The sequence below is a fragment of the Brachionichthys hirsutus genome, chromosome 15, assembly GCF_040956055.1.
Source record: "Brachionichthys hirsutus isolate HB-005 chromosome 15, CSIRO-AGI_Bhir_v1, whole genome shotgun sequence".
Classification (NCBI taxonomy): Eukaryota; Metazoa; Chordata; class Actinopteri; order Lophiiformes; family Brachionichthyidae; genus Brachionichthys; species Brachionichthys hirsutus.
In genome coordinates, this window is record NC_090911.1 from 12,569,785 (window position 1) to 12,595,391 (window position 25,607).

The 25,607-nt window shown below is 55.2% G+C and overlaps 2 protein-coding genes across 2 annotated transcripts in view; both read right to left on the reverse strand.

The window, feature by feature from the left end:
* The window catches only part of pard3ab (par-3 family cell polarity regulator alpha, b), a 41,548-nt gene extending 17,434 nt beyond the window's left edge, over nucleotides 1-24,114 (reverse strand). The window contains 13 exon segments of the mRNA XM_068749212.1: nucleotides 2,052-2,087; nucleotides 2,339-2,467; nucleotides 2,549-2,688; nucleotides 3,635-3,889; nucleotides 3,892-4,007; nucleotides 4,744-4,869; nucleotides 6,821-6,904; nucleotides 7,914-8,005; nucleotides 10,990-11,133; nucleotides 11,267-11,454; nucleotides 12,561-12,744; nucleotides 20,484-20,585; nucleotides 23,774-24,114. Coding sequence (XP_068605313.1) covers nucleotides 2,052-2,087; nucleotides 2,339-2,467; nucleotides 2,549-2,688; nucleotides 3,635-3,889; nucleotides 3,892-4,007; nucleotides 4,744-4,869; nucleotides 6,821-6,904; nucleotides 7,914-8,005; nucleotides 10,990-11,133; nucleotides 11,267-11,454; nucleotides 12,561-12,744; nucleotides 20,484-20,585; nucleotides 23,774-23,893 — 1,716 coding nt within the window. The 5' untranslated portion in view covers nucleotides 23,894-24,114.
* A 1,058-nt stretch (nucleotides 24,115-25,172) lies between these two features.
* Nucleotides 25,173-25,607, reverse strand: LOC137905005 (corticoliberin-like). The gene has a single exon (XM_068749230.1). It carries the CDS (start codon nucleotides 25,605-25,607, stop codon nucleotides 25,173-25,175), a length of 435 nt encoding a protein of 144 aa, XP_068605331.1.

The following is a 25,607-nucleotide window of genomic DNA, read 5'->3' on the forward strand; positions in this document are numbered from 1 at the left end:
AGCGTCGCTGGCCGCCGACTGTCACCCTCTTTTATTCATTCTCTTTTTCTATACTTTCACCACTCCTGCCCCCCCGTCTCCCCCACCTCCCCCTCCAGCCCACGGACGTTCCTGTCATTCACGTGAGGCTTGTTTCCATGGAGAGGTAAAATCCTTTTCTTCCGTCCATTCTGACGCCTCCCTGCAGCTCCTGGGAGCATTAATGTCAGATATCCAAGCAGGAGCAGGAGCAGGAGCAGGAGCAGGAGGAGGAGGAGGAGGAGGAGCAGGAGACGAAGCCTCCAGCGACAGACAGGTCATGCATGTGTCTACAGGTGGATGTTGTTCATACAGCGCTGACACAATGACGACGGCAGCATGTACACAAAGAGACGACTCGCTCTCCCTCTGTCCTGACAGTCAAACACTATGTCGCTCGCCCTCTGCACCACGCCACTCCGTGTACGTGAGCACCGGCGTGTGGGTGTGCTGTGAGGCGTGCCATATGGTCGGGGTGCTTTTGAGTACATCATGTATAAAGGCACCAGTTTAGTCGCTGTAATTGTGTGTGTGTTCGTGTGTGTGTGTGTGTGTGTGCGTGTTTGTGTGTGTTCGTGTGTGTGTGTGTGCGTGTGTGCGTGTAGGCCAGGTGGCAGCTTGAAACATCACTTTAATTAAGTCGCTCTTGGTGCTAGAAAATCTCTGATTGACTCAAACGTGTCACCGGCAGCAGGACACAGGAGCTGCTGCTGCAGCCATTACTCACTGCGGCTAAGCTACAGCGCTAACATCCCCTCAGCTAAGCTACAGCGCTAGCATCACAACAGCTAAGCTACAGCGCTAACATCCCCTCAGCTAAGCTACAGCACTAGCATCACAACAGTTAAGCTACAGCTCTAACATCCCCTCAGCTAAGCTACAGCGCTAGCATCACAACAGCTAAGCTACAGCACTAGCATCAAAACAGCTAAGCTACAGCGCTAACATCCCCTCAGCTAAGCTACAGCACTAGCATCACAACAGCTAAGCTACAGCGCTAACATCCCCTCAGCTAAGCTACAGCACTAGCATCACTGGAGCTAAGCTACAGCGCTAGCATCATTGCAGCTAAGCTACAGCTTTAGTCGTTTTTTTTTTACAGACTTTAACTCACTATTTTTAACTTGTTTTTGATGCTTTTTGCTGAGCGGGATGAATAAAGTATGTCTCTTCTATTCTATCGTTCTTTTCCTAATATAAACAGCAAATAAACATTCATCAACATTTTATTCTATAATATTCGTTACAGGAAGTTAATGCTGAACTGAACAGCTGTGCTAATGATGTCATCGCGCGCGTCAGCTGGAAGACAACCCGTCACCAACGAACCGGATCTCCTCTCAGAACCGCCACGTGTTGATTTGCTGAGTCATGTTCTGCTGCGGTTGTAAACTTCATCACGCCAGACTGCAGCTTCGCAACAGGCAGGAAACGTGACAGATAGCATCTCGGCTCGGCGCCGCTGCCGACGGCTTTGCAGTAATTTCTCCGTAAGCCCGTGTGACTAACGGTGTAAACAATAGGGCCGAATGTTCGTGTTATGGACCCATTATGGTCCCATCAGGCCCGGCACGGAGAGACGGATGCCTTCTATTGTAAGAGGTGCAGGAAATAGGATCCGTGTCTTTACGGGCGTCTTAAGCGTGTGAGAGAAAAAAGAATGGTGTGAAAGGGAGGGATGAAAAGAGGCTAAAAAAACAGGAGGATGAGAGCTGCTCGGGAGGAGGAGAGAAGCCAGCGGAGCAGACCATTGGCCCTTACAGACCCCTCCCTCCCCAGGCTCAGGTAACGATGTCATGCAGCACTTACCTCATTCAGACTATGGGGTTTCCCAGCTGTCGGGGGCTGCCTGGGACGCTAAAGGGGGGTCAGAGTTCACAGGTGAGAAACGTGAGCTCCATAGAGAGCTCACAATTCAGGGACGGAGCTGGGGAGGGAACGGAGGTAGAGACAGGAGGTCCTGCTCCTCGGTTTAGCCCAGGCTGAACCGAGGAGCAGGAGCAGCGAGGAGGTGGAGGCGTTGGGAATCTTACCGGATCTCTGGGGAACTGGATCTGAGGCTCAGCGTTCTAGAAGACACAATCAAGAACCATCTTTAACTCACAACGTTCTGTTCACCGTCCCGTTACCGTGCCGGTACGATGCTGGGGGAGCTGGGAGAGACCATTTATAGCAGCAGAGGGGGGATTTAAGGGCGTCCCGGACTATAAATCACGCCCCCGTTGGGTCGGGCGAGAGTTAATGCGGCGTGATTTACAGCTGGAAGGTGTAGGTGGGGGCGGGGTTAACAGACAGGGGGGGGGGGGGGGGACACACACACCGTTTCTCTGTGGAGGAAAGCATCCTCCTGTCGTAGAACCAGGAGCCCCACAGCCCCGCCCATGGGCGTGGCTCTGAGCAGAGACACCACCTCCTCCTGGGTCCGCCCATTCAGGTCGACTCCATTCACCTGAGACAGAACAGACCCAAACGTGCACCTGAGCTCCTGAACAGGTGTGACCCGCCACGCCCCGCCGCGCCCCGCGCTCACCTCCAGCAGCCTGTCTCCCGCCTTCAGGCGTCCGTCCTGGATGGCGGCTCCTCGAGGCAGAATATTCTTCAGGTAGATGGGCGCCGACCCGCCGATGGGGACGTCTCTCGATGTGATGCTGAAACCGAGCCCCTCGGGACCTGAGGGAGGGGGGAGGGGGGGGGGTCACCATGGGAACAGGGTTGTGATCGTGTTTGTGTGGCCTGCATGGAACCCCTGAAGGCGGAGCCACCAGAAACCATTAGGAATCAAGCCTGCCTCTCTTATCATCAATAATCGGACAATAATCCGTGGCTCTCGGACAGGAAATGAAGAAAACTCCTGCTTCCTGTCAGCAGAGCGCCCAACGAGGTTTGCCTTGATTGATTAAAGCATTTGTTTCTTCTTGTACAGTGAAGAAGTTGGGCGATGTAATCAGGAGAACACGCCGCCAGAGCGCCGGCGCCGCCCGAGGATGTTTCATTCTCGGCTTCTGACATTAAATTAAAGGCAGAAATTGAAATAGAACTTCTGGCACGACGTGCTTTAGCCCGCCTCTGGCGGCGGAGCGAAGCTAAAGTGCTTCTGTCAACAGCGATGACGATCAACACGCCGACGGCGTCGAGCTGCACATCTGGATGGGGGGGGGGCTCCGAGCCGCCGCTACAGAGCTGATGTAAAGGCGATGGCGAGCGTCACCGGTGTACCGCCGTCCCGGCGTTAATCCCGCCGCCTGTCTGAGCCGACGGGAAATAGAGCCGAACGCTGAACGATTCCGTTTCACAGCCGCCTCCTAATCCCCGCAGCGATGAGCCAATCAGCTTCCTGCAGGCCGATGCCGGGCCGTGTTATTCGCCGCTCAACGCTGGAAGCGGGGGGGAGGAGCTCTCAGACTCATTAGCTTGATGAAGACGCACCTGCAGAAAGGGACGCCGATGCTCGCCGGGATCTGGGAGGATTCTGGCGTCTGATTTGAACGTGTAAACAACGGCGGGTTTAATCTGCGCTCAGAGCTGCCTGGCAGCGGCGCCGGATCCTGGATCCCGCCTCCCGGGCGGTCCAAGGGGGGCGGGCTGGAGACTCATGAATCATCGTCCGTCCGCTCACCTTTCTTTAGCTGGATGTTGAGCCGCCTCCCGACTTTTTTGGCGAACCCCCCCGTGGGCGTCGAGGTCAGCGCCCGCTGAGGCGAGTGGGCGTGTCCCGACGGAGGCTTTGCTGCAGACACGGCCGGGTGGGTCAAAGCGGAGTAGCCGTCGGTCAGGTCCGGGTGGGGTTGGGAGCCGTGTCTGGGGATCCTCGGGGGGGCGTGGTCGACGCCGGTGCTGCCGGTCAGGGAGTCGGGGCTGAAGCGACCCGAGGCGTACGCCGGGTTCCCTCGCCGTGGGCCAGCTGCTCGTAGTGCGCCTTCAGCGACGACGGAACCACGTGGAACATGATGACCGGAGAACGCATGGCCTGACGGAACATGTTCTGGGCTCTGGGACAGAAACAGGAGGACTTTAGGGCGGTCCCCCTCCCCCCCCCCCCACGCCAAACACACACACACACATCTCGGTTATCCTTACCGCTAGCGTTAGCGACTCCACAAACTCCCCCCCCCCCCCCCCCCCCACTGTGAGCTCATGTACAGTAAAGCAGGAACGGAATCTTCAGCGCCTCGTTAGCACCAGCTGTTCATACAGACTGGAGGTCCAGGAGATGCCCCGCCCCCAACCTAAACATGCCCCACCCCCCGAGAGCTTCACTGTGACATTCCAGGGCCACCTTCCCAGCCGCTAGTGACCCTCCCTGAGGACGTACCGGGCGCCGAGTCTGAATGACTTCAGTGTAAAAGCAACTGTTGACCATATATGGACGTCTACGTCTGAGCTGCTGATGACATCATAACTAGGGACGTCCTGAGTCCGAGTCATTTGATTTTGAACCGATACCGATACCCGATCCGATACTTCTATAATATATAAATAAATAAAGAAGAATGGGGGGGGGGGTTAGGAGGTGATGAAACACAAATGAAAGTACAAACATCAAAAGATAAGGAGTCTTCTAACTCCTCCCAAAGGAAGCAGGAAAGGTTAGGAGGATTAGGGGGCGTGTCCTACAGGAGCTAAATAGCCAGAAGTTAGCTTAGCACAGCGACGGACAGCTGAGGAGCTGAGGGGAGGTGAAAAGGAGCGGGGATTTAGGAGAGGAGACCGCCGGCGCCGCCTTACTGTTCGAAGCGGATGCTTCTCAGATCGGCGTTATTGATCCGGACGATGCAGTCGTTCTCCAGGAAGAGGCCCTGCTGCTCGGCCTTCCCTCCCCGCTCCAGACGCTTGACCAGCAAGCCAAGAGTCCTGAAACATTCAGACGTTCATGTCAGAGACGGAAGACGACTGGATTCAACATGGCCGCCGCCGCCGCCGGGCCTGGGTGAGAGACGGCGCTTTAGGTTCTACAGGGATGAAGCCGGGTCTGAGGACCGGACTAGAAATACTGGAATATTCTGAATATTCTTTAAAGAGCTTTCATGTCACGTCATAGAAAACGGGGAACGACCCGGTTCTGGTTTCACAGAACGACGGTCCGATAACAAGACCCGGGAAAAGAACCTCAGCGCGACAAAACCCGCAGAACGGCTCGGATATTTCAACCAGATGTGAGATTCCTCCGATTCCTGGGTCGCCGTGCTGCAGCTGGCTGCGAGGCGTGTGCGTGTTCCGTGTGTGCGTGTCTGTGTGTGAGTGTCTGCGTGCTCTGTGTGTGCGTGTTCTGTGTGTGCTGCTCCGTGTGTGAGTGTGTGCGTGTTCTGTGCGTGCGTGTCTGCGTGTGCGCGTTCTGTGTGTGCGTGTTCCGTGTGTGCGTGTTCTGTGTGTGCGTGTTCCGTGTGTGCGTGTCTGCAGGCGTGTGCCTGCTCTGTGTGTGTCTGCGTGTTCTGTGTGTGCGTGTCTGTGTGTGCGTGTCTGTGTGTGCGTGTCTGTGTGTGCTGCTCCGTGTGTGAGTGTGTGCGTGTTCTGTGCGTCTGTGTCTGCGTGTGCGTGTTCTGTGTGTGCGTGTTCTGTGTGTGCGTGTTCTACGTGTGTGTGTTCTGCGTGTGTGTGTTCTGTGTGTGCGTGTCTGCAGGCGTGTGCCTGCTCTGTGTGTTAGCTTAGCACAGCGACGGACAGCTGAGGAGCTGAGGGGAGGTGAAAAGGAGCGGGAATTTAGGAGAGGAGACCGCCGGCGCCACGTGTCTGCGTGTGCGTGTTCTGTGTGTGTGTGTGTGCGTGTTCTGTGTGTGTGTGTGTGCGTGTTCTGCGTGTGCGTGTTCTGTGCGTGCGTGTGCGTGTTCTGTGTGTGCGTGTCTGCGTGTGTGTGTTCTGCGTGTGCGTGTCTGCGTGTGCGTGTCTGCGTGTGCGTGTTCTGTGTGTGCGTGTCTGTGTGTGCGTGTTCTGCGTGTGTGTGTGTGCGTGTTCTGCGTGTGCGTGTTCTGTGCGTGCGTGTGCGTGTTCTGTGTGTGCGTGTCTGCGTGTGTGTGTTCTGCGTGTGCGTGTCTGCGTGTGCGTGTCTGCGTGTGCGTGTTCTGTGTGTGCGTGTCTGTGTGTGCGTGTTCTGTGTGTGCGTGTCTGTGTGTGCGTGTTCTGCGTGTGCGTGTTCTGCGTGTGCGTGTTCTGCGTGTGCGTGTTCTGCGTGTGCGTGTCTGCGTGTGCGTGTCTGCGTGTGCGTGTTCTGCGTGTGCGTGTTCTGTGTGTGCGTGTCTGCGTGTGCGTGTCTGCGTGTGCGTGTCTGCGTGTGCGTGTCTGCGTGTGCGTGTTCTGTGTGTGCGTGTCTGCGTGTTCTGTGTGTGAGTATGTGCGTGTCCGCGTGTGTGCGTGCTCTGCGTGTGCGTGTCTGTGCGTGCGTGTCTGCGTGTGCGTGTTCTGTGTGTGCGTGTCTGCGTGTGCGTGTGTGTGTTCTGTGTGTGCGTGTTCTGTGTGTGCGTGTCTGTGTGTGCGTGTGCGTGTTCTGTGTGTGCGTGTCTGCGTGTGCGTGTCTGCGTGCGCTGCTCCGTGTTTTCTTTGAATCCCGTAAAGCAGACCCGACAGCAGCCGCAGAAGAAAAGAAACTCAAACCGCGTGATTGATCACCGTGAACGGAAAATGGCTTCACGATGCAGCAATACGAGCCTGTGTGCGTGTGTGTGTGCGTAGGTGTGTGCGTAGGCGCGTGCGTTGATTTAACAGGTACATTTAGGTAAATGTTAGCAGGTAAAACTCCTGATGGAAGTGTGGATTGAACTGGATTTATCTGGCCTCTGAGGCAGGCTCCTCCCACTCCAGGTACTTTTACCTGCGGTCCCTCCCACTGAAGGGCACCACGTGGATTCCCAGGGGCCCGCCGTCGTTTGACACCTCCACCAGTTTGACTATGTCTCTGGGAGACGGATGGAAGGTGGAGCGCAAAGGAAGTGGGTGACACCATGTGGGGAGAAAACAAAGCAGAACAGGAAGTGAGGCGATGACAACAACGGCGTGATGTAAATAAAAACGACGACAAACACGTTTAAGGGATGAATAAAAAAACTGATGAAGTCAAAAGGGAAGGTCCAGAGGAACCTGTCTGAGCTCCGCCGGAGCGTTCTACCAGACGCCCCGCCCCCGACACACCTGTGATGCAGCGGCTACGATTAGCTTGGAGGGAAACGGACCCCGCGTTGACCGCTGAGAGGCGGAGCCAGAAATCAGATACCTGCATATTAAACTGGAAGCATGCACCAGAGCACGACAGCAAAACAGCGAGAACAGGAGGTGAGGGGAGGCGCGTGGGGGAGGCGCGTGGGAGGCGAGCTGCTCCAGCAGGAGAGAATTATGCAAATGAAGGAGCAGGGCAGAAACGGGCCTCCCTTAGAACAGAACCAGCTGACGGACCTTTCACGGAGCTCTTTGTGTCGTCAGGTAGAGTTTCAGACGGAGCGTTTCATTCTGGTTCTGGTCGTCATGCCAACCGGGTCAGAGAGGAGGGATCAGCGAAGGAGGAGGAGCCTCACGAGAGTCATTTAAAAAGTTCTGTGTGATCGGTGATCAATGACGACCAGAACCAATAAAGAACCGGAGATGGAGAGCCTGGAAAAGAAGGTTCCGTCCGTCTGTCCATCCGTCCACCCATCCATCCTCCATCCACCCATCCATCCATCCATCCTCCAGCGTCCATCCTCCATCCATCCATCGACCATCCGTCCATCCACCCATCCTCCACCGATCCATCCGTCATCCGTCCATCCTACATCCACCCATCCATCCGTCCGTCATCCGTCCATCCATCTTCTGCTGCACAGAAATGTGAAATTAAATCTTGTAGGTTTCCAACACGTTGGATGTTCTTTCGAGAACATCAGCAGGTAAGTGCTGACCGAGGCGAGCCGATCTGTGATTGGAGGACTTACTCTAGTGACCTCACGGGGGCGTGGCCCAACCAGGAGTCGGCTCCTCCAACCGGCTCGATCCTGCCGTTTTCCTCTCCTCTCGCCGCTTCATCCTGAAACGAAGCACAGGAGAAGAGGAGCGGGATGAAGAGCCTGATCCTTGTTTCTGATTGGTCAGGAGGGCTTCTCCTTGAACTATGACCCCCCATCAGCTGATCGACAGGCCAAACAACCAGAGAGACGAAGCGACGCGTCTCATCAGGCGCCGCGAGTCGCTCACCTGACGGCGCCGAGGCGAGCAGATCGGCGGCGGGTAAACAAACATGTCCTCTACAAACGACTTTTGTTCCGCCGTCTGCTCGCCGTGGGTCTGTGGAGGCGGGGTCTGAGGCGCAGCAGAACGGAGGGACGGAGGTCATTAAGATTTCAGGGCGACACCCGAGAGGCCGGCGGCGGCCGAGCGGGCCTCATCAGGGTGAAAACAAGCTGTGTGGTTGCCATGACGCCTCGGGGAGCAGCGGGACGGGGCGGAGCAACAGCACAAAGACCCCGCCTACACCTGTAAGAACCGACAGGTGCGTCTCAGCCGTGTCCTCTCCCCCTCAGCGAGCCATCGCTCCGACTCTACCGACGCCGCCTCGCGCGTCATGTGACCGCCGCCGCCCTGCTGATGTCGCCCGTCTGAACGAGGATTCCCAGGAAGACGCCACGAGACAACAAAACGCCATTCAACGCTCATCAGGAGACGAGGAGGACCAGAGAGGGGGAGGAGTCTATCTGAGGAAGAGTAAATGACATCAGCATCCAGCAGACGGCCAGAGACGGCGAGGAAGAGGTTCAGAACCGCAGGAGGAGAGAGGAGGACTGAAAGGAGGAGGTCAGTAAAGGTGGAATGAAGGAACGGACGGAAGTAAAGAAATGAGTTTACTTTAAAGAAGAGAGAACAGCATCAAAGCATCAAATATGTACAGATCCAAGAGGGGGGGGGGCTTCTGGCGTCCTCCCAGACGACCATTAGGAGCTTCTCCTGCTGACTCCTGCGGTCTGACCGACAGACGACCAATCAGCTTCAGCCTCTTAGCGTCCAAAGCATCGCCTCCCTCCGTCAACTACACCATCAAAACAGCGTCCCTTCCCACTCCTGGGGGGGGGGGGGTTAGAGGGGCTGATTAATAATTCAGAGGCGGGGGTTAATAGCGGCGGGTAGGTGAGAGTGGCCGACGCCTCTTCCTGCAAAGTCATTGTTAGTTTCCTGGATGTGGAGGGGGGGATGGGGGGGGCAGGAGGTTATTAAACATTAATGGGGGGGGGCTGGTCTACTAAATGAAGCGGTGTTTGGGTGGAGGAGAGAGAGCGGAGTGATGCAACGAGCTGATGAGGATGCAGAAAGACAGGAGGCCCTGGGGGGGCGGGGCATAGGGGGCGGGGCTACTTTAACTATGACCTCCCATCACGTCAGAATACGTGAATAACAAGGTGGACTTTCACTTTATGAGCTCGTAAGGAATGACATCAGACTGGTGATGATGTCACATCCTCTTCTGTCTGATTCAACGGCTCAGATGCTGAGTGTCAGATCAGGGCTCTGATTGGCTGAAATTAACTTGCCACGCCTCAGCAGAGTCCAGCCCGTCACGGCGAAGAGGCGTTTGATTAATGTCGCCGCTCAGCTCGGGGTGAAAATGACCGGCAGATAATCTGATCACCGGATCCAGACGGGAGGAGACGATGACATCAGAGTCTGGCCACACCCCTTTCAGGTGTGTTTAACATCAATCAGTGTGATGGCGGCTTTCATCCAGGGAAAGAGGAGGAACCTCCACCAGATCAGAGGTGATGAGGAGCAGAGGAGGCGCAGCAGGAGCACGCAGGGGGGGGGGGGGGGGGTAAAATGACAGGAACAGCGGGGTCGATAGAGAGAACGAGGGATGGGGGGATGATGGAGAGAAAAGAAAAGCAGTAAAAAGAGAAAAATTATTTGATCTTTCAAAATCTGTAAAAAAATTAAAAGTATTCTAGAAAAAGAAAATTAAGCTGAATCGGTGAAGAAAAAAAAACACACACCGTGTTCTTTGGGTTCTAGCTCCACAGCGACACCTACTGGTCGTTACTTCCTCACTATGTCCATCCTGCTGCTTCCAGAGGTGAACAGCCACGCACACACACACGCACACACACACACGCACACACACACACACACACACACAGACACAGACACAGACACGGCCGCACACACACGCACACACACACACACACACGCACACACACACGCACACGCACACACACACACACAGACACACACACACAGACACACACACAGGAAGCAGCTCTGAGCTGATTTATAAGTGTTACTGCTCGGGTCTGCTTGATTTATCCTGCAGCTGCACGCAGCACCGGAGGGACCCCACCCGCCGCTACACCCACTGATCGTTAGTGGGGAAGCACTGTGTGTGTGTGTGTGTGTGCGTGAGCATGTGGTGAAATGGAGTGCATGCATAATAAACGCGTGTGCGGTTCTCCCTCTTGCAGAATTCTGCGGTGTGTGTAAAAGTGTTATTTGTGTACGTAGTGGTTGCGTGCGTAAGGCAGCGTTAACATTCCTGCACTGTGCGTGTGTGTGTGTGCGTGTGTGTGTATGTGTGTGTGTGTGCTGACCTGCCTTCAGTCCGTCTAGGTAACAACGTCCCAGGTGAGTTGTGTGAAGCTTCCATCCCAACATGAAAGATGCTTCAGTCCCTCTAATGGCTGAGGACACACACACACACACACACACACACACACAAATACAAACACACGCCTCCACCCAGCTCATTAATACGCACGGCACTGACTCAGTCGCTGTTGCCATGGAAACCCCGTACCTGTTGCGCAAAACGATCGTGGTCAAATTTGTGTGTGTCAGAAATGCTGCTGTAGATCGATCACACACCGGGACACTGAAAAGGTCCTTGATTTATTGATCCGGTCTAACTCACCTGTCCTCACCTGTGTCCCGTCCATCGGTCCCTAAACTAACCGCGCTCTAAAAGCGTTGGACCAATCAGGGGACAGACCCGCACGGCGTCATGGACTTCCAGCCTGGTGAAGCGGGTCGTACCTGCTCCTGCCTCTCCAGCCAGAGGTCCACCATGGGGTGGTTGGCGCTGAGGGACGACCGGGCCGTCTCTCTCTGGAACTCCCTCTGATTGGTCCAGGCCCCTGCGTCCCGTGGCAGACTGCGGTAGGTGTCCATCCCTTTGCTCTGCAGACACGGAAACAACCGGATGAATGTTCCACGTCAGGAAGGCCGGAACGGGCGCGCGGACACGCCCCCCCCCCCCCCCCCCCCCACAAACCTAAAGCAACGCCGGCGGCCATGTTTGTTCCCGACCCACCTTCCTCTCAAGGCTGTTGCTTCCTGAGGAGTGGCGAGCTTTCAGGAAGCCGGCCGTGGCGGACCAGCGCGTCGGGTTCTTCCTCGACGGCGGCTCTTCGACGTGGAGCCGCGACTCGCCACCGCTAAACGGCCCGTCGATGGTCGTCAGGGCGGGGTCGCTGCTGCGCCGGACGTGGAGGGGCATGTCTGCGGGTAGAAACGGGGTCAACACCGACGGCCTGGAGACGCCCGTTTGATCCTGATCATTTGATCGCTTCCACACCAAGAACAGATCTATCGGCTCCGGGTTCGACTCCGAGCCGAACAGACGGGGAGAACAAATGGATTCTTTCCGTTAAAACACTTCTCTCCGTTTGAGAGTCACGGTGCGTGGGAGGCGGGCCGAGGTCCAAAGAACCGACTCCAAGCCCTCGAACACAAGCCTCGCTATTATGACATGAAAAATCTCCCACTTCCAGAACCCTCCGGAGTCCCACGGCTCGATTTGATTGGCCGGAGAGACGGAGAGTAAACAAAATGAGAAACAGAAGTGCTGATAAGCCGGAGCGTCTTCTCCGGATGACGAAGCCAAGTGTCACGTTCCCACGTTGTGTGTGTGTGTGTGTGTGCGTGCGTGTGTTTGTTCTGGGCTGACTGATGTCGGGTCACCGGAGCATGGGAACAGAACAGCCACAGGGTGGGACACAGCAGCATTCTGGGAAATGGGGCGCAGGCTGCGTTAGCTCGACACACACCTGCAGCTTCCTGCAAGCTAAGACGCTAAAGCTAACCGGCCTCTGGCGAGTTCCTGCTTCAGTCAGCTGATCTCGCATGAAGGTCCGAACCCGGTTGCTTCAGATTGAACCCCCGAGGGCTAAACTCTCGTCTCCATTGTTCGGAACTTATTTCGGAAGTGTGCGTGTTTTTCTTCTGCTTGAATATTGATGAGCTCCAAACTGATGAATCGCCAACCGGACGCCGGTTCCTTCCAAGCGCGGTAATTACAGTAAAGAACCGACCTGTCGGCGAAACGGCGGACGGACCCGCCGCCACTTTTGATTTAGGAGGAAGCGACTAGAACCAATTAGGCGCTCTGGCCGGCGACCAAATGGCTACCTGAAGACCCTCCCGTCCAATTAGCAGAATTTATGACGGGCGGCGATCCGGTAATTTGTTGGGTCGGCTGTCTGGAGCGGCAGCATCCGACGTGCGACGATAATGAAGATGGATTTGTCATTTCAGATCAATATCAGAGTCGATGACTCAATCGTTCGTCTGCAGGCGGGGAGCGTTCCTCCGGTTTTGGGACTCACTGGTGCGCAGGGCGGAGGGCGTGACCTCGATCTCGCTGGTCGCCTGGTAGGGCTGGAAGGCCGACGCCCCGCTCCCTCCGCCGAGGTCGACGCCGAACAGGTCCGGGCTCTGGGTCCCGGTGGAGCTGGCGCTGGTCCCATCGCCGCCCAGGTGGGGCTCCTGCTCGTCGTACACCGCCATCAACTGGAAGAGGAGGAGGAGGAGGAGGAGGAGGAGGAGGCGTCAGCGGGCTGCGTAATCAGATTACATTCGCTCAAAGATACTGAGACGATCCAGAAGATGGATGAAAGAAAGAAAAGAAGAAATGTCAGGAGAGAAAGGAGGAGCAGATTACAATGGAGCGAGTCTGAAACCCAATCAGAGGAGAACCAGCGTCCTCCCGGGGCAACGACCTCACCGGACCGGGAGACGCTTGATTTACCCCACGGCGTCCACCACGACCAAGAATGGGTCAACCAATGAGTATTATTCTCCAATGATCGTCACACACCTATCGGGGGAGGGGGGGGGGGGTAGCTAGCTCACTAATGAGCACCATATATCACATGCTGTCTGTGCTAGTCACACTTAGAGCTATATTTAGCCATTTAGCTTCAATTACCTGTTTTCTGTGGGACTAATCGACACTTATCAGGAGTCAGGACACACGGTGTGTGGGTGTGTGTGTGTGTGTGTGTGTGAGTGTGTGTGTGTAAGTGTAATTAGGTAGGACACCATCTGCGTGAACCTTCAGGATAAATAGCTCTTAGTTGGAAGCTGCAGCTTCGCACTCGCCTCATGTTTAGCTAACAGGGAAGGTTAAAAGCTGCTGAACGGGGCGGGAAACCCCACAGAACAGCAGGAGGGGGGGGGGGGGGGGGGGTCCGAGAGGGAACGCCACCGCTAACGGGGGGACGCCTCGCTCCGGTTCCGAGACCTTCGGATGAGGGACTGACCCACATAGGCCAGAAGGTCCCAGAAGCCTTGGCGTTAAGGAGATGCTTCCAGAAACCCGGAGCGCTGAAGACAAGGGATTAGGGATTTCTCCTGTCAGGAGTTCAGCGCTCCCTCGCTCACATCCCCAGATCAATCACCTCCTCCTCCTCCTCCTCAGGGGAGGCGCCCCAGCAGTGACTTTAATTAAAGCAGAGCTTAAATGGAACTGTCACTTCAAAGTCGCCACTGGGACGGAACGACAAGGATCAATAAGGCCCGACACCCCGGAGACCCGGAGACGACTCGGAGACGACTCGGAGCAGAACCGGTCGGCACCGGCTGTAGCAGCAGGGTTAGCGGTAGCAGCAACAAAATGCTAAAAATGACAGCGCAGTGCGCTGGAAGTGTTTGCTGTCGTTTGTCCTCTGTGTATTATTGAGACGAAATGATTGGTCGGTGGTGAAATGAGCCGGGTAGCTCCTCCCTCCTCTTCTCAGAGTAAAATCCGATGAAGGCGCCAAAAGGGAGACCCGGACTCGGCTCCTCTTTACTTTACAGGCCGATATTACGTTTCAATAAAGCACAGGCTGGATTCGGGCTGGATTTGGTTATTGCTTCGTGCTGAAGAAGACGAAACATCTTCTTCATCCGCCCCGAACCGACGGGAGCGAGACAGGAGACGTCCGTCCAACGCGATCGGTTAATAATAATAATAGAGAAGTAAACATCCCAAAAAGAGCAAGACAGCCAGAGGGGCGAAGCCTGATGATGATGATGATGAATATATTTATTAGACAGAATGTTAGCGTACAAGTACAGTCACACAGTAGCATGTATTACAGTACAAGTACAGTCACACAGTAGCATGTATTACAGTACAAGTACATTCACACAGTAGCATGTATTACAGTACAAGTACAGTCACACATCCTGTCTAAGAGGAGCATTTCTAAAAAGCCCTTGCGGTCTTGTTTCCGTTGAAAGTCCATAAATCATCAACATTTAACAGTACAATTTTCGCAATACAAATAAAAATAAAACCAATATTAAATTATTCAATTTATGCAGAACAACATTAGAAAAATAAAAACATAAAAATAATTTTACACCACAGATGCAAACTTACAATAAATCGCACCACAGATGTAAAATGACACAGCTAACGGCAAGCTAAAGTAGCAGCAGGTTAGCTTAGCATGAGGGCTACAAGGAGACACAAGGCATATTATTTAGCGTTCGATGCTTCCCTTGATTCTACGGTTAGCTTAGCTTAGCATTACATAGTACAGACTGGAAAAAGAGTGGAAGAACCAGGAACTAAGTCAAACTGGCCTCGCCGGTTGGAGGCGAGGCTGCGAGCTAACGGGCTAACGGGCTAATTTGCTGCTTGAACAAAAGAACGTGCGAGATCTCTGACACGACCGGTAGTCGGTCCGTCCGGCGCTAATCCTCCAGAAATAGGAAGAAGACGTGGAACCAACGACGTCATTATAACGACGGACGGGAGAACTTCTTTATTCTCAGAACCAAAGTCCAGGATCGGCTCCTAAGAGCAGAACGCTTCAGCGACCATCAGAGGAACTGAAGGTCAGATGTTCCATCTAATCTCAACTCGCAAAAAGCCCCAGAACAAAGTTCCCACAACAAAGCCGGGGCGATAGAACCCAGAACAAAGTTCCCACAACAAAGCCGGGGCGCTAAAACCCTTCCATTACAGCCGTTAGGAAATACTTTCATCATTCCCGACGCTCCGTAAAAGGCGTTCTCTTTGGTTGAACTCTGGCAGATTTGGTTTGGATCAGGCTAAATCGGCTCCGTCAGTCCGAAGTTTGGTCCGTCCTCAGTTGTACGACGTCAAAGGCAGCGTTCCCATGGCGGACCAGGGATGGGAGACGGATGCCGGCGAGGCCTGGGATCAAAGCCGACGACATTCCGGGTCGCTCTTTATGCTAATTCAACCAAACAACGAGCGGCGCTCCGCGACTCCAGGCAATTAATCCGGAGTGAGTCGAGCTCAGAGAGGATTCAGACGGAGCGAAGCAAGTCTGCATGAAGCAATTACAGTGACGAGGAGGAGGAGAGGAGCGCGATGGAAGGAGGAGAGGAGAGGAGGAGCGCGATGGAAGGAGGAGAGGAGAGGAGGAGGAGTGGAGCGCGATGGAAGGAGGAGAGGAGAGGAGGAGGAGGAGGAGCGCGATGGAAGGAGGAGAGGAGAGGAGTGCGATGGAAGGAGGAGAGGAGAGGAGGAGAGGAGCGCCAAGGAAGGAGGAGAGGAGGAGGAGGAGGAGGAGGAGCGCGATGGAAGGAGGCGAGGACAGCCGGACAGAATGAGGCAGGACGCCGGGACTGGGTCGACCCCGACCAGCAGGAACAACAAGCCATCGTTCTACCCACAATTCACGGCGACGGCGCCGACACTCCAGGTCCGTTAAATTGGCTTCAGAAAGAAAGAAGCAATCAAGGCGTGTCAACGTCAGCCGGAGCGTCTGCTAGACGGCGCCGATCCGAACCGTCAGGGACGCTCTCAGACCGGCGTGCAGCCGGCGTGAAGCGTCCGGACGTCGCTGACAAAGACGTCAACGAGCTAAAGGAGGCTAGTGGGGCAACGAGCTAACGCCAGAGCGACGCCATCTCTGGGGGGCGTGGCGGCGGAGCTGCTGAGGGAGGGTGGGCGGAGCTGCTGAGGGAGGGTGAAAGCGTTTAACCCCGGCCGAGGTTACCCCCACCCTACCCGCCACCCCCACCCTCCAGGTGAGCCAGGGGGCGGGGCTCAGCGTCGACATTAAAGGTGCAGAGGAGCAGAAAGGAGACTCGTGAAACGGACCTGAACCTGAGACACCGCAGACGGGGGAGTCGACACGATGCGGGGGAGTCGACACGATGCGGGGGAGACGACACGATGCGGGGGAGTCGACACGATGCGGGGGAGTCGACACGATACGGGGGAGTCGACACGATGCGGGGGAGTCGACACGATGCGGGGGAGTCGACACGATACGGGGGAGTCGACACGATGCGGGGGAGTCGACACGATACGGGGGAGACGACACGATGCGGGGGAGTCGACACGATGCGGGGGAGTCGTTTATTTCCTCCCACCTTCACGCGTGCCAACAAACACACTCCCATCCTCTCCCGCGTCGGGCGATAACAGGAAGCTTCGCCTCACGGGGTCATCGGCGGCGCCGCAGAGGTCGAGTTTAGATCAGATGAAACAGGCAGAAAGCAGAGCACGCACGCACGCACGCGCACACACACACACACACACACACACACACACACACACACACACACACACACACACACACACACACACACACACACACACACACACACCAGCTTGGCCCCTGCTGATTGGCTCTAATGACTTTAACGTGCGCTGAGAGTTTTCATTGAGGGAATGAAAGAATGACAGGATATCAGGATACGCCATCGAAGCGACGACCTCTGACCCTGCAGCTGCAGAGAGGGCTGATCTGTTCCTCCGCCCCTCCCATCGTCAAGGTGACCAGCTGATCGAATGCTACATGGATATGAAGCTAATTGAAAGCATTTCCTTCTCCCGTGAGGTTCTTTGCTTCATCGCCTTCATCCTGCCTTGACCTCCGAGGCCGGCGCCTAAAGGTCGGCGCTCTGAAGGCGTTTCCGATCGGATCAATCAGTGACTGCAGAATTCATCCACGACTAGTGAAACCTCCACAGGATGGAAGGAAGCGACCACGCCGCAGCATCCCATTTACACTTCCTGCTTTGGCCCCGCCCCCTCCTCCACCAGGTATGCCTGAAGCTCCTTGTGTGGTTCCAACCCAACCCAACAATAATTGAGTGTCGTGTACCCCCCCCCCCCCCAGGGACCCCCCCCACACACAGACCTCCTGCCTGCTTCAGCAGGCCCGGAAGCCCCCCAGGAGAACGTGATGCAAGGCCTCCGAGCTCCAGAGATAAACCTCCTGTTCTCCTCCAGCTACCAGGAGCAGACAGATGAGGAGGAGGAGCTCCTAAGGCGCTTGGTTCAGCCTGAGCCTACACTGACCCCCGGTGGTGGGAGGAGGAAGTGACCCTTCTGCCAGGGAACAAGGCTCGAGGTGGACGCAGGAGGAGACACATGGACGGAGTGAGGGAGGAAATGATGTGTTGGGGAGGACGATGCAAAGGACAGGGTAAAGTGGAGACGGTTGGGTTGCTGCGGCGACCCCCCAGGGGACAAGAAGAACGTGTAGTAGTAGGACAAAGACTGGGCCTTAAACAGCGGCTGCTTTAAAATAGTAAAACTTGTTGATCCCGGCGTCTGAAAACACTCGGCTGGTTCTGATTGGCTCTGGATCTGGATCTGTTCTGGGTCGGGGCTCATACAGGGACACAAAACCCTTCAGCACATTTGGTTTACATCTGTTCCGGTCCGGTTCCCATCCATGCAGACAGAAAACCCAGACTGGCAGGATGGGGGGGGGTGAACCCAACAGAACCCACAAACACAGAAATAGACACGCACCACTTCCTGTCTGTGTGGGTCGGGTCGATCCCACAGACCGCAGCCGGGCGGGCGGAGTCACGGGGGGGGGGTAACGTCTAATGGATGACAGGAGAAGGCAGCGAGTCGTCTTCATGGAGAAGAATGAAGCAACGTGCAGTAAGGGGACGCGACCACAAGGAGGCAGAAGAGCTCCTCTGGGGCGAGAACGCATGAGGAGCAGCGGTGAATAAACAGAAAGAAAACATCAAAGGCAGGAAGCGAGGGATGGAGAAAAGATAGAAGAGACTCACAGGGGGGGGGGTAATCTCATAATCTGTCTGGAGACTTTGTTTACAGGTGGGAAACTCTCACCGGCAGGTTACATAACAGTATTGTGTTATAACCTGTTGTAACCTGTTATAACAGGCCCTCCAGGAGGCTCAAAGGAGGCGCCTGCTGGAGGCAATGGAGGCCGCTCAGGGTCAAAGGTCAGGGTCCAGAACCCGCAGATGTATTTTTGCCTGACGACCAGCGCCACCTGTCACATATTAAACACGAGCGTCCGACGGATTCCAGCCTAAAAACGACAAAGGTGTTGCCGCCTCGCCCGAGTCAGCTGACCGAGTGGAGCTTCTGTTCAGGAGCTCAACACGCCATGCCTGTTGCTATGGTGACCGATGATGCGGGTCCTGGTCTCTTTGCAGCTGGAATCATTGCACATTTGTGTTGCATAAAATAAAGACTAATCCGGTGTTGTGGGGTTTTATGGGGGGGGCTGAATAAAAACACCCCTGCTGAGACGGGTCGCGTGTCGGCCGCCCACACGCGTGTCCGTGTGCGTGTCCGTGTGCGTGTCCGTGTGCACGTCCGTGTGCGTGTCCGTGTGCGCGTCCGTGTGCACGTCCGTGTGCGCGTCCGTGTGCACGTCCGTGTGCACGTCCGTGTGCGCGTCCGTGTGCACGTCCGCGTGCACGTCCGCGTGCACGTCCGTGCGCGTGTCCGTGCCTCAGAGAGACGTTTCTGCGTCACCCCGCCTGCGTCTGCCATGAAGTTGTCATCTTGTTCTCATTAAGGGGCTGGAGAGAGGGAAGAAGAGGGGCGGGGCGGAGGGCTACCCTGGAACAAATGAGGTCATCGCCAACACGCGTGTGTGGGGGGGGGCTGGGAGTGGCTTAGTGAAAGAAACGCGCCCCCTCACGCGTGCTAGAATGAAAGATATGACGGCGAAGGCCTCCCGCCGGGCGGATTCTATCCTGCAGCCATTTATAGCTCCAGGATTAGCGTAGCATCTGAGGCTGGAATTCAAACTCCGATCCACGTTGCTGTGATGCTGCACACACACAGCTGCTGCTTAGGGGGGCGGGACAGGAAGTGATGCGTTGTGCGTTTACAGCAGCCGTTTGTGGCACGAGGAGCAGCATGAACTCAGAGCTGCTGTCGGATCCCGACGTCGTGGTCGGATCCCTGTCCATCCCCATCACGTCGTTGTTGGATGCGGCGGCGCCGGTCCGGACCCGGCATCAGTCAGCTCCTCCAATCAGAAGAGAGGGATTCTGGTTCAGCCTCCGTCAGGCTGATCAATCAATACGACTACAGACAGACGGAAACGGGCTGTCCCGTAAATGAATGAGGCGGTAAGCCGTTAAAAGGGCGATGACATCACAGCCTGTGATGTAACTCCTCCCACGCCGCTGAATGCAGGACGGGGATTATTTATCTCTGAAGGAGGCGGGCCTTAAAAGCTAAACAATAATCAAACTTGGAGGCTCTGAAGACACAAATCAGAACGTCAGGATCCGACGGGACGGGATCCGACGGGACGGGGCGTTCCTCCCCCCCCCCCCCCCCCGATACTCAGGAGACACAAACACGAAAACTAGTCCTTAAGATGATTTACGGTTTCAGCATGTGGCGCGCGCGCACACACACACACACACACACACACACACACAGCTGCAGGAGGGTTTGTCAGGGTGGGCCTGTCACCGGACACCGGGGGGTGTCGGCGTGTGTGTGTGTGTGTGTGTGAGTGAGTCCTCACCTCCACCCAGCTAACCCTGGACAGACTGATCTTTTTTTTTTGGGGGGGGGAGGGGCAACTATTTGTCTCAATAAAGCCCCAGAACTATGCGTCCCTGCCTGTTGATGATCGTCATTGTGAGGCATCACCATGGTTACCGTTGTTTACATGACGACGACAACAGTAGTATCACTCTGACCCAACTATGGAAACAGGAAACAGAAAACAACTACAGAGAAGGAGGCGTGTGATGCAACACGCACACACACACACACACACACACACGCACACGCACACACACACACACACACACACACACACGCACACACACGCACACACACACACACACACAGCATGAGGCCGGCATCTTCACCCCAGCATCGGCTATAAAAAGCGTCCCGTGAGACGGACCGTTCCTCCCCGTCTTTAAACAGCTCCAGTGGAATGGAGCGTCAGGAGAACCAGGAGAACCAGGAGAACCAGCCCCCCCCCCCCCCCAATGTAAAGACATTCCGGCACCCTCTAAAGACTCACCCTGTCTTTGTCGTCGGCCACGTCACAGAGGACATCGTCCAGGTCGAGGATGCCCCCGTCTCCGTGCTCCAGCCGGTGGACCTGCAGCCAGTAGGTGGCGTCCTGGAGACAAAGGAACGAAGAACAGAATCGATCCAGCGGGTTCAAAACGCCTAAAGGAAGAGAGTCAGTGTGAACGCTCTAAAACCAGAGAGAGAGAGGGACACAGAGACAGGGAGAGAGAGAGACAGAGAGAGAGACACCGAGACAGAGAGAGAGAGAGAGAGAGACACCGAGACAGGGAGATAGAGAGGGACAGAGAACAAATAGAAACAAAACAAACGGCAACATAAAATAGTAAAACATAAAGTAAACAAGTAAATGCTAACAGCTAACAGACAAACAAAGCTAACGTAAACAAACAATGTGAACGGTTTAAAGACGCCATCTTGTTTTCATTCGTGTTGATTAGCGGTCCTAAACAGGACGAGGACATCAGGCCACGCCTCTAAATGTCCACCTGCGCCTCGTCCCCAACTTGTCTCACAGAGCCCTGATCGATAGGCGGTTCTCCTGATCAATCACCATCGCTAACGATAGACGTCTCTCAGGATGCGTCAAGACTGAACGGGACGCCGCGACGGGTCGCAAGGTTTCTCCTGCTCCTCCTGCTGCTCCTCCTGCTGCTCCTCGCCTCCCTCCCAATGTGGAGCAGAAGGAGCAGAGACATCTAAAAGGAGCTGCTAAAGACGCCATGGCGTTTACGCATTAACCCGCCTTTACCAGCTGACAAACATCTCGCTGCTTATCGAGCTCGCCACCCTCCGCTGGCGTTCGGACGTGTGCGTGACGGCGCCGCCGCCGCGCGGCGTGACCTCACACGGGGTCAAAGGAACGTGGCGGTAGAGGACAGAAGAGCCTTCCATTCCAGTTCAAACGCCGTCGAGGCGCTCCAGACACCGGCGCCCACGCTTCATGTTCCGTCAACTTAGAGGTGGGGGCCGTCTTCACCTGTTCAGGTTGGCCCTCGACACCCCCCCCCCCCCCCCCAGTACAGAAACAGTGTAAAAGCGGACAAGAAGACAGGAAGACAGCGCTAAAAACCAGAGGTCAAGGGGAGGCGACAAACTGAAACTGGACCCTCCAGAGGTGGACCCGCCCCCCCCTGCCCCCGCCCCCCCCTCGGACCGGAATGGCATGTCTGTGATCCTGTTTTGATTCCTTGAAAGAGGAATCAGCTGTTGTCAAAGTCTGAGCCGTCCGACCTCAACGCGCAGACAGGAAGTCTGTCGCCGCCCTGAGAGCAGCTGCAACCAATCAGAAGCCCCGTTCAGACGCCGCCTGCTCCGCCTTCACCGAATGAATGTTACGTCATAACGAGCACGGCCCAAACGGCACCAGAGCCGCAGATTCACCTCCAGTGGACCCGGTCCAAGCCTCGGTACCGGAGAGAACGGCCGCTTCAGACAGCAGCGAAGGGAACCGGCTCTCAGAACCGGCTGTCGGAACCGGTGCTGATGAGGTCGGCCCCCGTCGGACCAATCGGGGGATTGGCACGTGTTGTACGGGATTATTCCCACGGAGCACAGCCTCGGCCGGGAACGGCTCGCCGGGGTCACGTGACCCACGCCGTCCGGCAGCTGCCAGTAAAGGTGCGTTCAGGTGCGTTCAGGTGAGTAAAGGTGCGTTCAGGTGCATTCAGGTGCATTCAGGTGAGTAAAGGTGCGTTCAGGTGAGTAAAGGTGCGTTCAGGTGCGTGGGCTCATCAGTTAGCATCTACTGGAACTGTAGAAGCTTGTAGAAGGAAAATGGGCCGGACGGGTCGGGACAGGCAGCGAACGCGACGCCGTTGCATCACGTCCACGGAGGCGTGTCAAACGGCGCCGACGGCTCGCCGGAATGAGTCACGGCAGCGTTCAATGACAAGGAGACAGGATGAGGGTCCGTGGGGGGGGGGTCCGACTCTCGCTCGGACCGTTCTGAGCAGCGCCGGCGCCAACGTGCAGCGGAGCGTCTCCAAAGTTCCTCGATGTTTCTTTGGTACGTGACCCTCGCTGACCGCCGGTCTCCCAGCGGCCCGAGACGGCGAGCTTTTAATGTCTCCATTTCTTGCTAACGGCCATTTCAGTTATTAGTTGTGGTATTCAAGAACGCCCCCCCCCCCCCCCCCCCAAGCATGAGGAGGGCATTCTGGGTCATCATGTCTCTCTGCCAATCATCTTTCAGAAGCAGAGCCGCCCTATTTTTAGCAGACAAAGCCTCATCAGCCAAAGTCCAGCGTCCCGTTTCTCCCGTTTCTCCAGCGTCCCGTTTGTCCCGTTTCTCCAGCGTCCCGTTTCTCCAGCATCCCGTTTCTCCCGTTTCTCCAGCGTCCCGTTTGTCCCGTTTCTCCAGCGTCCCGTTTGTCCCGTTTCCAGGGGCGTCACTAAGCGACTCGCTGGCTCGGGGCCGTCGCCCCATCCTCGGGGCAGCATCTGGGTTTCATCGCTCCAGTTCAACCACAGAATTCTCCTCCAGTACCGTCACATTCCAGAACCGGACCGCTGCGTTCCCAACGGACTCAAAGATCCAGTACAGTTTAACATGGAGTGTCTGACCTTTGACACACACACAGATATATTGTTTGTAAATGAATGTGTTGTTACAACATCAAAAGCTCCTCCTCAGTGTTGTTGTTGTTGTTTTCTAGAAGTAAACAACTGTTGACTTTTGAGTCACTAAAGCAGTAAATAGCGGCTAAAAACTGAATAACTTTAATAAATGTACTTATTGGATACGCAGAATGTCATCTATCTAAAATATAACTTTCTGGTACCGAGCTCAGATCCAGGATCCGGATGGTCTGACCCAGAACAGAACCTTGACCCGACCCGGCTCGGAGCTGACCTGCGTGGTGAGTTCACGGTCGATGAGCAGAGTCCGAGCTGACAGCTCTCTCATCCGGCTGCGCTCCTACTTTTGCTGGCCGCTGCTAACCTGCTATTTAAGCTAGTTTGTGATGCTAACCTGCTATTTAAGCTAATTTGTGATGCTAAACTGCTATTTAATCTAGTTTGTGATGCTAACCTGCTAGTCAAGCTAGTTTGTGATGCTAACCTGCTAGTCAAGCTAGTTTCCGCTGGTAACTTTGGGGCTCGAACCGAGTTCTCAAAACACGTCGGGTCGTTCTGTTGCGCCCCCGAACACGGGAGCTGCGTTCGCGCACCCCCCCCCCCCCCCTTCTTTGCCTTTACTTCAAGTTAGCGCCATATTGAGCGCGTCCGCAGAGTCCGCAGAGCCCGCAGGACGACGCGAACACGGGAGCCGCTTACCTTAGCGATAGCCTTCTTATACCGCATGACAGCCTGCTGGATCAGAACCCGCACTTTCACGTTTCCGTCCCCGCACGGAACCACCACCCGGGTCCGGCCGAAACACACCGTGACTTTCATGGTTTACGATCCCAGATCCTGCCTGGAGAGGAGGGGGGCGAATCCGAGTGGAAATAAAAGCGGACCATCGGTTCCGGTTCGGATCGTGATCCGGGGTTCCTTCCAGAAACGAGGGCTAAAGGTCCGCCCGCCGCTGCGCGTCGGTCCGCATTGTTTCCTGCGTGTTTTCAGACCACCTGTTTAGCTTCTGTCGTCCTCGGCCCCGATCTCTCTCTCTCTCTCCCTCTCGCTCTCTCTCTCTCTCTCTCTCCCTCTCGCTCTCTCTCTCTCTCTCTCCCTCTCCCTCTCTCTCTCTCTCCCAATGCTCGCTCTCGTGGTGCGTTCAAGGACGCTCGGAGAAGTCGTGATCCGGTTAGATTTTCCCCAAAATGACAATTATTTACCTAAAATGTTCATTTCAAGTGCAAGAAGCAAATTCGTCTCTGACAAATGAAAAAGAGAAGTCCTAACTTCCAAAAATGTTATCTTATTGATCGCCAGCCAAACTCTTTGCAGTATTGGTGCAGAGTTTTTGTGGAGAAAAGAAAACCCCCTCTAGGAGCAAAATAAAGTCTCATGGGGAAAGCGAAACGATGTGTACTTTACAAGCGTCAGCAGGGAGGTCAAAGGTCAAAACCATCCTGCATGAAGCACTAGAGATGACGGTACCGCCTGCTACCACTAAGGGGCGCTGTGGCTGCAGGTGGATTTCTGCAGGGACGGACTCTTCAGCTTCTTGTGAAGTTTTGTAAAGATTGAGGCAAATTTTGAAGAGTTATGACAACTTCCTGTATCCCGGTGAAAGTTTGAGGCGTGGCCACATGTGACCTCAGGCTGGTTCGACCTTTGAAAGGGTCACGAGCATCAGTGTGTTTTGTTTTTGTTGCTCTGCACCAACATTTGTGGGATCGAGCCAAAACAAAGAAAACAAAATATCCAGCACGAGAATGAGGAAATACATTTATTTGCATTTTGCAGATTTATTTCAGGAGGCTGCGCCAAATAAAAATTTCAAATGAAACAATGAAAATAAATCATTTTTACAACTAAAACAATGAATGGATAAAATAAAAACAAATTGTCATGTTTCCCCGCCCACATCGGAAATTTGATTTAAAATGTATCCTCATTTCATCATTAAGTCATAAATGAGATCCATTTGATCTATTCAGGCCATTTTTCATTGATTAGATTCTTGAATCTTTCACAGATGAAACTCGACTCTGGATGTTTATGGAAGCAGAATGAAATAAAAACAGTGAAAGGTTTGAGATTCCAGATCATTCCCGATCATTCCCGATCATTTTCCGAACGCGTCCATCATCTTGCGGTTGTTGTCGGCCTGCTGGGCGATCTTCTCCGCCCGGGCCATCTCCAGCACCTCCCTGAGCAGATGGAAAGTCAGGTCCAGAGAGGTGGGAGACTCCTCAGACCTCTTCCCCTTCTCCTCTTCCTCCTCGTCATCCTCGCCCCCCTCCAGCTGCCGCTCTGCCCGGACCTGTAGGAGGCGCTGCGTGAGCCGCAACAGAGCCCGGTTCACACCTGGAGCGGCTGCAGCATCGGAGGAGCCTCCTGCGCCTCCGCCCAGCTGGAGGGAGAACTCCTCCCCCAGGTGGAGGAGCAGCGGTCGAGGGAGGAGCAGCCGTCGGCTGGGAGAATCAGGTCGACCTTCGCCAGAGCAGCCGAGCAAGGCAGCGAGGAGGAGCACGAGTGACATCGGCACGGTCAGCTTCAT